Raw genomic sequence first — 15,030 nt, 5'->3', positions numbered from 1 at the left:
ATAGCTGTGCATAGAGCCCATTAGCTAATGATAGCTAATGCATTTACAACATAAACAAACAATCAACAATACATTTATTACAGTATTTGTTCATGATAGTAATGAAAATAGTCATTCAGTGTTAGTTCATGTTAACTCACGGTGCAGTAACTAAAGTTAACAAGCATGAATTTGGATGTTAATAATGCATTAGTAAATGTTGAATTATGATTAATAAATGCTGTACAAGTATTGCTCATAATTATTTCATGTTGGTGAATACATTAACTAACGAAACTTTACCGTAAAGTGTGACCATTATAATTATCATTTTGCTATGGGCTATAGATCTGCTAAATCTCTTACCAAAGCTAAAATGAAACAAGAGACAGATAATGATGGTCTCAAACCTCAGTATTCTTTTATATGTGATCTTTTTCGCTCTAGGCCAAGAATGGCTTCAATTTCTGAGGCACTGATCATTATAATTCAGCCGTCTCACCTGGCCATCTGTCCCGATGGTTCCCCCGCAGTCTGTGAGCAGCTCTGACATGTCATAATAACTCACAAACTCCCACAGACAGGCCTCCAGGTTCAGGTTCCTGTAGAAGCGTAAAGTGCCCTGGCCTCGGAGGACAGGGCTGTACTGATAAGGTAGGGTCTCTCCAACGCTCTGGAAATTGCGGGTGGCTTTGGTCAGGAAGCCGTGCCGTGTGGACACCTCATTAAAGTCCAGCAGATTGGAGCACCTGTGGTTTCCCACGCGAGTGCCATCGGGGCTCAGAGTCAGGTCAAAATTGGACAGAGCACGAGTGGAGACCACGGGGAGCATGCCTGGAGAAAATATACCACAATTTACAAACCAACGTTACATTTAGGATACACTTGCTGTTGTAGAATTGGCATGTAAACTATAAACAAGCAGTGAAGTATGATTTTGGACACTTTGAATGTTACAAGGTTTAACAGCGTGCATTGAAAAATTTAAAGGTACAGTACACCCAAACTGACAACTTCTTATTATGTGCTCACTTATGGGTACACATGTTATCCATTCATAAAAAAGAGATATTTTGAAAAATGTTTTCATAAATTCATTATATTGTTAACTTGAACTAGTTAACAGAAGACTTGTTCTGATTGGATTATATGAATCAATTGGTTTGGTAAATGGAGATTCCTTCTGATTGAATAATTTGGTTCAGTTAGTTGTTAACTGGATACTCATTCTGACTTAATTATTTGGATCAGTGAGTTGTTGATTAGAGACTAATGGTGCGTTCGACTTCATGCAGCGCTGTGCAGATCGATTAAAATCTTAAAGTGCTGCATGCTTGTAAGAAACTTTATCTGGATTGATGCTGCGCAGACGCCATGTGAGTGTCACACGTGGCATCAAAGTACAGTGAAAGCACTCTGAGATCAGACGACTGATTCAGCCTGTGCAGCATCTGAAGAACAACTGCTGGAGCTGCCATGACGACCGATATTACACGATTGGCCGAGTTCACCACATGACAACAACCACATGTGTTTCGGGTTTATTATTGGACAAAGTCTGATTCACAAAGGGCTAGATTTTTTGCACAGGTTTATATTCAACCTTTTTTACACAGACTATTTACTGCATTCAGCTTCATGAATGATTTAAATGATATATATTACTTTAGTGCATAACCTAAATATTAACTCAAATAAGTCTTACAGACTTGAAATAAAATAATTATCATCATTTATCCTGACACCCTAATGGTTTCTTAACAAATTAAGTTAAATAACTATTTTAATAAATAATTATAAAATGATTTATATGGTTATAAAATATATATTTTGTTTCCTGTCTAGCCATTCATGCACAAGTTTTAAAAAGTGACATTGATGTACCTGCTCTTTCTGGGAAACTTCTACTTAAAATGTAGCTCACTTATTTATATCTATAAATTAAATTAAATGTAAACCCTTTTTAGCATATTCAAAGACGTATTAGTCTAAAGAGTGATGTTTAAACTCCTAAAATTTGTGCTTATTGCTTTGTATTTAATAGGCCTATTCATTACCCTCTCGTTTCCCCTTTTTTCTCTCATGCGTTTGTTATATATTTAATTCATAATTCCCTTAATGTTTAAAAATGAACTTCTTTGTAGAGACTGTATTCTCTTTTATTTTTACTGTAAATCTTTTGTTGTTATAAATAAAACCTTTTTTTAAAATGATGATGACGCCATGTGATCAGGCATCATGACTGAACTTTGAGCCCCGAAGTGACCAACTGTCATGCTTGATAGCTTCATTTTCAACTCCGCCCCTGCCTGTGCTCAGCTAATTTCTTTGATCACCAGCTGTAGCCATGGTTCAAGTCGAACGCACCTTAACTCTGATTAAATCGTTTGGATCAGTAAGTGGTTAACTGGAGACCAAATCTGACTGAATCGCTTGGATCATTAAAATGTTAACTGGTGACTCACTCTGAATATTCTGAATCATTGAGTTGTTAACTGGAGACTCACTCTGACAGAATCATTTGGATCATTGAGTTGTTACCTGGAGACTCACTCTGACTGAATCATTTGGAGCATTGAGTCGTTACCTGGAGACTCACTCTGACTGAATAATCAGAAATGCAAGCTTGTGTGAAGCTCTTACTGAATAGTTTGAATCAGTGAGTCTATAACTAGACACTCGATTTGAGTAGTTCATTAGAATCAGTGTGTTCTTAACTGTAGAAATGTTCTGACTAAATCCTTTAAATCCGTCATTAACTGTAGAATTGCTCTAATCAGAAATCAGTTGTTAAATTAAGTATGAGCTGATCTTCCCGATCACCTTTAGATAACTACGGTTACTAGTTTTGTTGAATTTGCACAAACATATCACATGATATCAGAAGACTAGAAATATGCTATAAGACAAACTGTCTATATTGTGACAATCTAATAAACAACACTATATTGATTAATCTTAAATAATATATTTTGTTTCACAAGGGAAAAAAACAGTAAAACAGGCTTAGAACAACATTAGAGTGAGTAAATGATGATTGAAAATAAATCATTTTGCATTAAATGATCATTAAATTGCACATTTTAGATGCAATAAAGAACCCTATCACTGGGTGTAATAATACTGCAGCACACAGCTCTGAAAAATTACACTTTAAAGCAGCTTTTGATGAGTTAGGAAAGTAATATTAACGCAACCATATTTGGTCAAAATCTTGGCCTAGATGTTTGACGTAAATATAACTTGACAATTACTTCCCAAAATACTTTGTAATTTCCATCCCAGAAAACTTTCTGATCAAACGGAAAAGGCAGCTTTGATGAGTTAGGAAGGTAATATTAACACTGCCGTATTTGGTCAAAGGCTTGGCCTAGATATCTGACGTGAAATATAACTTGACAATTATATCCCGAAATACTTTTTATTATTTTCATGGCTCTGATGGAAAACAGACATGATTTTGATGGAAAACGCAGCTGGCAAATTTGCAGCATGACACTTCATGTTTATGCATCCTTCCGACTTTGATTTAGGCTTTTGAAGAGAGCTGTAATATTTAGTTTTGACAGCAAATAACGCGCACATTCACAAAAGAATAGCTGTTTTTTCCCCAAGGGTAAATGTGAGAAGGTTTTCTCTCAGAGGGTCTGAACCAAACAAACAACCTGGCAGCCAAAAGGGGAAATAATTCTCTCACCGTCTATGTGGGGCATGGTGACAGTAAGCTTGATGAGATTGGCATATTCAAGGTCTTCAGCGCCCGTATAACGTAGTTTGGCAGAAAAGGGCTCAGCACCCACTGTGCCCAATTTTCGTGGTTGGCACATCCCTGCCCAGGAACATCAAAGACACGGAACATGACTTATTACCACCTGCTGACAGTCTAATTTCACATTTGCAAATGGTGTATTATAACCAGCAGCTCAGAAGAAGCATATAATGTTCTTCGGTGCTGCTGTACAAAAGCAAAGCATTTTTACAAGATCTCACTTAATGGGATGCTTTCAGGCTCACCTTCCTCCATGCTAATAGACACTATTGGGCTGCTCAGTTCCAAACCCTCATCTCCATTTGAATTCACGGCACGGGCTGCACACTGCACTCTGGAGCCCGCTTGGAAGTAAATGGAGTCTAGGGTGATCATTTTGGAGGATGTGAAGAAGGTGTCGAAGTCAGCCTCCCTCATGGGGCTGGTGACGCCATCGGGACCGCTGGGGGCGCTAATGAGCCATCGGTAACGAGTCAGCGTGTTGTTGATGCGTTCGCTAATGCAGATAGAGCCTGTTTTGTCGTAGTCTGGATATTTGGGGTTGCAGGCCTGCATAGGTTAAAACAGGTATAAGTATAAACAGGGAAAAAAAAGGTTAAGGAGAAACATTTATTAATTGTGTTCAGTGAAAGCATTCTGATAGAAAAGTTTTTTTAAAAGAATATTTAATTTAATAAAAATAAAAATGGATTATATAGATCTATATATAGAGATTATATAGATCAAATTATATCAATTTCAAGTAGGTGAATTTTTTATATAATAAATACTAAATCACTCAGTATTCTTCGGCTTAGTGCCTGATATTTTCAGGGGTCAACACAGTAAAATGAACCCCCAAAAATAATACTGTGAAAATGCATTGTGGTTTCTACAAAAATATAAAAAATGATCACGACTTTACTAATAACAATAATAAAGTAGACATTAGTCCTTTAGTAAAAAACAAAAATCCTTTTCAATTCATTAACATATTTTTTTACAGTATTTTGTTTTTACATCATTCTTATCAAATAAATCCAAGAAGCTTCTTTTACATTTTTTAAAAATATTTATACTTTGAAAAGTATAATTAATATAATATAATATAATATAATATAATATAATATAATATAATATAATATAATATAATATAATATAATATAATATATTATAATATAATATAATATAATATAGGCGACGTTGTGGTGGGTAGGCTAAATTGTCCGTAGTGTATCAATGTGAATGAGTGTGTGTGGATATTTCCCAGAGATGGGTTGCAGCTGGAAGGGCATCCGCTGCCTGGATACATTGGCAGTTCATTCTGCTGTGGCGGATTAATAAATGGACTAAGCCGAAAAGAAAATAAATGAACGAATAAATGAAAACGATAATATAATATAATATAATATAATATAATATAATATAATATAATATAATATAATATAATATAATATAATATAATATAATATAATATAATATAATAATATATGAACATAGTCCACAAAACCATAAGTGTCATTTTTTTGCATTATACATTACCTGATTTATACATTACCTGAAAGTTGGATAAATAAACATTTTACAGATGTATGGTTTGTTAGTTTAGTAGTTGGCTGAGATATGTGAAAATATATAATCTTGGGTTTAAAACAATTCAAATACTGAGAAAATCTAAATACTGTCCAAATGGGGCATATGCACACAAACTTTTCATTTCAGTCAGCCAGCCCCCGGTGTTCTGGTTAATTGTCATGTCATACAAAATTGCAGCTTTTAAAGCAGTGATCCTCACTGCCTGACTGATATACGATTATATTTTAATTACTTTACTACATAGAGCTGTAAAAAAAAAAAATTTAATAAAAAAAAAAACCTTATGAAATAAAAAAAGGTTTCAAGTTGTGAAAAACACTAGCTGTGCATATAGACCATTATGTTCTCAGCAATGCACATTATTAATAAAAATGACTTGTGATATATAACATTTAATAGTAGTAGTAGTACATTTACAAAATATCTTCATGTAACATGATGACCTTTACTTTAAATTCTAATGATTTTTTAGCACAAAAAATAGGGTATATGCACACAGACTTTTAAAATCAGCCCGCCCGGCTTCAGTTTAATTGTCATCCAATACAAAGTCACAACATTTAAGATCTGATTTCTTTAAAAAAAAACAGTGATCTTCACTGCCTGGCCGATATACGATTATATTTGAATTACAACATCGATTCTGTAAAAGAAACCTAATGAAATTGAAAATAGTCACATAAAGCCTTCACTGAAACCTTCACTGGAAGTTCATTATTGGCTGAAAAGCTCTAGTTGTGCATATAGCCCATTGATAATTTTGACCCATACAATGTATGTATTATTGGTCACAATGCTCAATGGTCACATATAATATAATAAACACTACATAAATCTACTAATCATTGATTACCATGGTACACACATCAAAAGTACCACTCTGATGATATCACGACACTTTAAAGAAAGTTCTGGATACAACAGACTTCTGTTAAATAATTTATCACAGGGAACAACGTGGAGCTTTCAGAAGATTAAACACTGTTTGTTTCTTGTGCTCATAAAGTCCTTATGATTTAAGAAAGCACAAGCACTGTGAGGCATTACCACACTCTTTATGGCTTAAGATTTGAAAAATCTTTATAATCTCACAATCTTTTTTATTCACTTGCAGTTCAAGGTCCTATTAAAAGCTTGATGAAAAAAAAAGTTTCAATAAACGGCATCAGAAATGCACTGAAATGTAATATATAAATGATGATATTCACAAATGAGTGGGAAAACTTGTCTGACTGACTTTTCCTCCTGGCAAACCTACCGTGACACAGACGACAGGATATCCAGCGGGTGGATGAGCACTTTGTTTGCTTGTTCTGATATTGTCATAGTGCAGCAGTGACACAATATGTGGCAATGAAGGGAATGTGACATCAGCCATGCTGTTGGTCTCCTCGATGTACACTATTGCTTTTGTCATCTGCAAATAAAACAGGCACAGATTTTTAATTTAAATCATGCAACTCATTTAAAATTCTGTCATTATTTGCTCACCCTCAAGTTGTTCTAACATAAGACTTTCACTCATCTTCCGAACACAAATGAAAAGATTTTTAATCAATTCTGGGAGATTTCTGTCCCTCCATTGTTTACACAAACTCTAACGCCTCTTAAAGAGATCAAATGAATCCAAATTAATTAAGAGTTTTAATCAAAGTTTTCTGAAAATGTTTTTTTATGATTAACAGATTTAATTTAGCCTTTTTTTTTACAGATAAACACTGACCAGCAATCAATGTTTACAGAATTCATATTTAACCATTAACCATTCTTTTTTACATGTCACATAGTACATTTAAGATTCTGCAAGAAATGTATGTATATGATTGAGATTTTATGTTAGCTGACTAACATTTATATGCATAAAATCATGAATTAAATCTGTTTCTGGTATAAGTTGTCTTGTCATAAGACTTGGATTAAACTGCTTGACTGATATTTGTTACACCACCAAAATAACGTGTAAGCCATGTGTTTGTAAACCAGTGGTGTAAAACTGATAACAATCAAACGACCCTTAAATTTTTACAAAAATAGACCTTTAGTAAAAATGGAGCACTTGCAGACATATATTTTAACGTTTAAATCAGCCACAGAATTAAAAACGTATGTGTGTAACTCCGTCGACCGTACACTGAGAGAAAATGAAAGTAAAACTAATCTAAATGCATTACTTAAAGGCTGCATTAACACTGCACTGTTTAAGTGACTTAATTCCTTAATTTTTTTCTCACCATTAAAAACCACTGCGAATGATGCCAAGTCTGACGTGTTCATTTCAGAACAGACTTCAGCAGTGAAGCAGACCTCAAATCTCGAACACAAGGACTTAAACTGTTTTTATATTGTCATGTAGCAACGGTATTTAAGCAAGAGAGCGCAATTTTCACCACGTGACCAATATAAACTAATATAAAATTTGTGAATACATCACATGCATAAATCATGTCATGGACATTATGTTAAGATGCCTAAAGGTTTTTAAAAAAAAGCCTAAATATCAAAAGAAGATGGCCAAATGAGAACCTTTCTGTCGTAAACTAGTAAAACAGCTTGTCAAAAGCTGCGAACACATTACATGCAGGAATGGAGAAAACAGCACTCTTTAATTATCAGCAGTTAGTCAGCACCCGCTCTTTTTTTCCTGGTCATTGAGCCTTTGCCGTGTGCTTTGTAAATGCAGACGATGGGATACGAGTCAGTTTTAAAAGATGATGTCATCAAAAAAATCGGATACAGTCACAAAATCGGAATTGACCATCAAGATCTGCAGTGTAAATGCAGCCTAAATGTCGACTAGGTGGCGGGTCAAAACCACAAGTAGCTAAACGCCATTGCACAACAATAATAGAGATTCAAAATATATGTTTTGGTGAGCCAAATCTATTTTTGACATCAGTTGCGGGCTGGAGGGAGGAGCAGGGCAGTTTGAGTCCCCTGCTTTGTAGCCAAAGTCTATCATCAAAGTATTATATATATTATATAATATACCAGTTGTATGCCAGTTATGACTGTATGGATTTTCCTACTGCAGGAAATTCTTATTTATGTATTTATTTATTTTGATATTTAGCACCAGGAAGTGGTGATTTGTTCTCTGACTTATTTAATGGAAACAGCTCTTTATTTGCAAATGTTTATGCAAATTTATAGTTTTGTGCATTAGTTTACCTCACATCTTAGGATGGCATTCATCAGTACATGCATCTCATTTTCAAAAACTTAAATAGAATAAAACTCAAGTATGTTTGTACTTTGATTAGGGCAAATTTGAAACAAAGAGCTTTTTATTTTTACTGGAGTAAATGTATTTAGGGTATCTGCATTGGTGTACTTCAACCACCACTGTCTAAATGAAAATGAATTCAAATCTTTGATTTTTGGGGTATCAAAATGGGGTAACTTCCTCACCTGTATTTCAGCAATCATGTTCTCATCTGGTTTTAAATGGACAGTGAAGGCCTCTCTCATCTCTCTTATTCCATCAAACAAAACCTCCACTTCAACTACATGCTCGATCTCTTCTGCTTTAAACTCCACATCTGCACACACACACACACACACACAAAACCACCTGATTGCATTAGATGATAAACAGCGGTATTTCTTCTCCTAAACACTTCCACACCTGATTGCATTTATCATTTGCATGCTGAACTCTATATAACCTGATGTGGGGAATGCATGCAATGTGGAAGCTGTTTGGAGCCACCTGCCAATCTACAAAGGATAATTAGATGCAGCATATTCGAAATGCAAATGACCCGTTCTGGCCTCCAGAAGCCTCACCGAGGGAGATAGGATGATAGTCTTCTCCGGATATGGCAGAGCCGTCTTTAGTGTGCACCCTCACTAGGGAAACTTTGGAAGCGTCTCCTGTTCTGCGGATGGGGATCTTTACTAATGTCACCTGCCCAGACTCTTTCGGTTCGCTAACACTGAACTTCGTCTCGGCAAACTTTATGATGGATTCTGAAACAGAAGATTTGAGCAGTTTTAGTTGATGAAAAAGAGAATCTACTGAGAAATTCTACAGACACTAGAACCTAAATGCAAGGTATTTAGGTAAAAAGGAAAGTAATTTTTTTTTCTGTCATTTACTTACTGTACCCTCAATTTCTTTCAAATTTTCTTTGTTCTGTTAAACACAAATAGGATATTTTAAAAATGTTGGAAAACCCTAGTCATTGACTTCTATAGTGTTATTTTTTTTCTCTACTATGGATGTCTACTCGTTCCTGACATTCTTTAAATTATCTTCTTTTGTGCTCAACAAAATATAGACACTCATAAAGGTTTGGTACCACACAAAGATAAGTAAATGGTAAGTAATGCTGCGTCTACACTAATCCATATGAATTCAAAACAGCGATTTAAAAGTGTCTAGAAGTGTCCCACCCAATCGTTTTCAATTCTTTCTGTCATAAACACTAAATTACTGACAATGGTTTTGTTCATGTTTTGCGCATGTGAATAAAATGTTTATTTACTTTACGTCTCTTTGAAATGTTGCAGCAAAATGTCCAACACAGGCTCATTCTGAAAACATACTGCTATATACAATTCTGGAGAATGCTAAAAACGTCCCAGGAGGTACGGCAGTTTTTGGAAATCCACCAGAGGGTGTTGTGTAAGCTTTTTGATATCTCATTTTCCTTGCATGTGCCTTTCGCGCCTGCTATTCTCACGTAAATCGACCAGAGGCAGCTGTCGACTGACTCACTGAACAAGTTACCCACCCTCCTCCTTCCCTAAAATAAAACAATAGTGTTTTTAAAAGCACCAACTGACCCACCCACCCACTTCACTAAACCCAACCGACAGTTTTAAAAAGAAACCAAAATAAAAAAATCGTCTGGTTTTTACCACGTTTTTATATTTTACCACATTCTCACCCTGTTATTTACTTGTTTTGCTATATATAATTTTTGCTTTTTTTTGTCTCACCTGCTTTCTGGAGCCGTTCTTCACCAGAATCGAACTCCGTTGTAGTGGTCAACTCCTCTGGCTACATCATTTACGATCTCCAAACATGTACAGTTGAAGCCAGAATTATTAGTTCCCCTGAATTAGTAAACCCCTGTGAATTTTTTTCCCCCAATTTCTGTTTAACCAAGAAAAGATTTTTTCCAACACATTTCTAAACATAATAGTTTTATTAACTCATTTCTAATAACTGATTTATTTTCTCTTCGCCATGATGACAGTAAATAACATTTGACTAGATATTTTTAGGCACTTCTATACAGCTTAAAGTGACATTTAGGGGCTAATAATTTTGTCCTTAAAATTAATAATTCTGACTTCAACTGTATATAGGGCTACGTTTTTCAGAATGAGCCTGTGTTGTGAATATCACAACTGTCATCTGCCTTTGCCGCGGAACAATAGCTCCCAATAAACATTCCATGGTCTTTAAAGAGAGGCAATAAGTAGCTTATACAAACTGACATCAATCTTTAATAAAGCTGTCAAAATGGACAGCATTTAAAACATTTGCTTTACAATGTCTTCCACCATGCTAGCTGAATTGTTCACATGACTGAATCACATAACTAAAATGCATCACTGTTTTTGAAAAATCCTTGTGCATTTCAAATTGTGCTTCATATAGGTGAGTGGCCATCTTACAAGAATTCAATAAGGTAAACAATGTTTACTGTAATTGTACTACTATCATGTTGCACTGCTTGCTCTCACACAATATCCTGAACAACACTGCTTAGTCTCATGTAAAAGTACTTGTATAGCCTGTCTTATATGTATAGTTAAGCATCTTGTAGTATATGTTAGATATGCATATATATTTTTTTTAAATAGCTCTTAAGTCCAGTGTTGTGTTTGTATTTATAATTAATTTATGTGGCACTGTTGTCCTGCGAGACACAACATTTCATTCCCCTGTATGTCCACACATGTAGCGGAATGACAATAAAACTTGACCTGACTTGAAAATAAACTTAAAAAAAAAAAAAATAAATATGCAGAATTTGAGGACAAAAGGCCAAAACAGAGAGAAAAATATGTGTTTAGCCTAAATTGTCTCTTTTGGGTGAAATATCCCTTTAACATTCATCTGAACTGAATTTCAAATAAAAGCTGCTGTGATGTTTGTTACACTTCATAGATATATACATTAGATGTCGCCTACCCTGTTGTTGTCTATTAGAAGGAATGCGCCAATAGAGCCGCCATTTTAGTACACAGTAGCGCTCCTTTGAAATGAATGCGGGACCAAGCTGCTGTGGAGGATTGTGGTCATCCAGAGCCAGAAAATGACACATATACACATATATCTATGATCGGGAGTTTTCCCGGAGGTATGCACATTTTTTTTTTTTAAATTACGAAACTTATAAATTTACATCACTTTTCTACATCGATGGATAAGTGATCGTACAGGCATTCTAGACAAAAAGCTTGTTTGTGTGTATGGAAATGTATTATCCTCCCTCCCTGTTAAATTTGATCTAATCCGTTTCCTGAAACACACCTCCTCTCCTGCTTTCACTTCTCATTCTGACGGAGGGAGCGATTTGTTTGTGATTGAATCTCTGTTATGAACGAGTCCTTCACATAGCCAACAATAATACAATTTTCTGGCACCACAGCATCTCGTTATCATATTTCTTTTGCATTGTTTGCTGATTTTATTCAACAAAACTAGCATAAGCCGAGTATTTAGTGGGAGTTGGTGCTGCTTTGCCTTAAGGTGAATGCAGTATGTGACTTTATTATGATCAATAACGTTACCTGATTAGCACGAAAGTTCATAACATACAAAAATGTTAAACTCAATCTTATCTATGAAATGTTCTGCCTTTGTGGTTTGTTTTCTTTGTTTGCTCGTTACTACACAGGTAGACAGCGCTAAAGTCCAGCATCCTCATGTAATAACACTGTCTTGACTAGTGCAGTTGAATGACACTTGTCCTGAGAGCACTGTACAAATATGGTGGCACTACTGACGCATGCTCAGGGTCACTATGCGATATCTAGTGTATATATCTATGGTTACACTTTAGTTTTATCGACCAAATCTCACTAATAACTAATGGCTTTTTGCCTGCCTATTATAAAGATATTGGTTTATTTGTTCTTATCAAGCCCATTTTCTGCACAATCTCATTCTTCATCACTAACCCAATATATAAACCCAACTATTACCTGAATAACTATATTAAGCAGCAAATTAGGAGTTAATTGAGGCAAAAATCATAGTTAAGGGTTTGTTAATAGCAAGAACTGTCCCTTAAAATGCAGTGTGACCAAATGTTGTATATTTTTTCTTACTGTCAGCATTGTCCTTGATCTTTATGAGTGTTTCATTCTGGTTTCCAATGGACGCTCCGTATGGCGAATCACTCTTTGCATTTCCCAAAACGAGCCTCAGTTCTTCCTCCTCCTCATGAATTGAATCATCCACCAGTTTCAAGACACAAGGTTTATCAACTTCACCTGCACACCAAAACAAAGACTGAATGAAGAAAACATGCAAAAAATTTTGTTCACAAGATATCCATGAAAAATATGAGGAAAGCTTTAGGTCAGATGTCAAGAATAGGGTAAAGTGTGAGAATTTTTTTAGCTTAAATAATTCATTTAAAGTGATCAATCATTCACTTCTTTAATTTTACACTTGTTTGCTAGTTCATTTCTTCTGTTGTTTCCTATAACATCCCAGTTTGAACAAAGGGTGATCACATGCATATTTTACTTGAACTTGGGTTTATTAAATGATGAATAAGATGCCAAGGATGCTTCAGTTTCCCAAAGACATGTGCTATAAGTAAATTGGATGAACTCATTGTGTATGAGCGCATGTATGAATGCAAGAGTGTATGGGTGTTTCCCAGTAATGGGTTGGAGAAGGGCATCCATCGTGTAAAACATATGGCGGAATATTTGGTGGTTCATTCCGATGTGGTGCCCTCTGATAAATCAGAGACTAAGCCGAAGGAAAATGAATGAATGGGCCATTTCATTCAAGTTTGTTGATCGGTTATTTGCATATTCATTTGTTTAATCAGTTTTGACTTAAATTAAGAGCCATCCCTGCAAATCTTATTTGAATTTGGCCAAATAAATGAAGAATATTATGCCATTTAATTCAAGTTTAATTCATTCACTGATTTGATTGTTCATTTGTACGTCAGTTTTTTGTGGTATATTTAGGTTTATGGCTGCATTACATGCAAATTTAAAATGAGGGTCATCACCTGCATGTTTTAATCGAATTTAGAAAAGGTTAAAATTATAAAAATATATTACTTTTTTTATATCCACTAGTTAATTCAATTGTTTGATTGCTTGTAAGTCCCTTCATTTTTTAGCAGTAGTTCCCAATTGCTCATCCTAGCTTACATAATGAGTGGATCAAATTGCATCATTTACTTAAATTTAGACAAACAAAAATCAATAGTGTGAATTTTACCCTGGAACTGTAAAAGTCACTTGCATATTTGTTGGTTTACTCATTAGTTGTTGATTAATTCATTCAGCTGTTTCCCCTATTTCAGTTTAATTTAATTAGAGGGTCTTCACTTTTTATAGTTTGCTTCTTTAATGTAATATGAGCTTCTTTAACATAATAATCTCATTTTAAGATTTTAAACCATTTAATTCAGCATTAATATGCACCTATTCATTTATTTTGGTTTATTCATTCCATGCTAGCATAAATATAGTATTTTACTTAAATTAGTGAGGAGTGAATCCGTTCATCTATTCTGATTTAATGTTTGCAGAATTTTATTTGCTTTTAAATTGACAAATTGAGTTTTTATTAAAAAAATATTAGCAAACATTAATATTAGACCACAGCTAGACCAGAGAAATATGATCCAACTGCATGATGACGCACATGAATAATGTGAGACGAGCTCTATGAAGGACTGCAGTGTAGAACATATTGCACATTTTTACTATTCACCCAGAACACATTTTTTTATGTCAAAAACATGAAACAAGGAATGGGAAAAATTCAAGGTTATGAGAAAAATTGTTTGCATGACTATGACAGGCTGAATGGTCTGCATGTTTTCATACAAAACATTTTTGTACATCAGCTAAAACCAAATGTCTACTTTTAAGGCAAGAATTTTCGTTAAATTTCTAAACATATAGAATACCCTGATGGCAAGATTGTGAAGCATTTGCCTTCACATTTCATGTCTCCTTTCTGCAAAGGTATTAAACAAGTAATTTGCTTTACATTTACTTTACACATGTCAAAGAAATTTCTATTATAAAATAAATAGTATAATGGTCCATAAGTTAATACTAGTTTTTTATTCATTCACATTTATTCATCATTTAATATTTACTAATGCATTATTAAAATCAAAAAGTTGTACTGTAGATCAACCAATAGAGCATTTGTTTTATTTTTAAGTGTTTTACAGAAATGACTTAATTATTAATAAATATATATATATATATATATATATATATATATATATATATATATATATATATATATATATATATATATATATATATGTATTAATGTTTATATTATTATTATTTATATATATGTTATACTTAATTTTTTAAGTTGAGAATAAAAAAATACAACCAAAATTGTGCATTGATCAAACAGTCTGAAAAAAGGTAAATCAAAACTATTAAATTTTATTATTTTTAAAATGCCCAGCCCTAACTTTAATATAGTCAAAGAGATGAAGTGTGATTTTCTTTTAACAGTTCAT

At 34.1% G+C, this 15,030-nt stretch overlaps 1 protein-coding gene across 2 annotated transcripts in view; it reads right to left on the bottom strand.

Annotated features, from left to right (window-relative positions):
• frem2a (FRAS1 related extracellular matrix 2a) overlaps nucleotides 1–15,030 on the bottom strand; it is a 142,512-nt gene that overhangs the window by 21,107 nt on the left and 106,375 nt on the right. For both annotated transcript variants that reach the window (XM_087269524.1, NM_001137657.1), the window contains 7 exon segments: nucleotides 12,614–12,778; nucleotides 9,110–9,292; nucleotides 8,732–8,862; nucleotides 6,582–6,740; nucleotides 3,994–4,297; nucleotides 3,677–3,808; nucleotides 482–813 (listed from right to left, as the gene is read on the bottom strand). In XM_087269524.1, the coding sequence (XP_087125650.1) occupies nucleotides 482–813; nucleotides 3,677–3,808; nucleotides 3,994–4,297; nucleotides 6,582–6,740; nucleotides 8,732–8,862; nucleotides 9,110–9,292; nucleotides 12,614–12,778 (1,406 nt within the window).

The sequence above is a fragment of the Danio rerio genome, chromosome 10, assembly GCF_052040795.2.
Source record: "Danio rerio strain M-AB ecotype USA chromosome 10, GRCz13ab, whole genome shotgun sequence".
Lineage (NCBI taxonomy): Eukaryota > Metazoa > Chordata > Actinopteri > Cypriniformes > Danionidae > Danio > Danio rerio.
The sequence above is the reverse complement of the archived record's forward strand: the minus strand, read 5'-3'. Positions and strand labels throughout refer to the sequence as shown.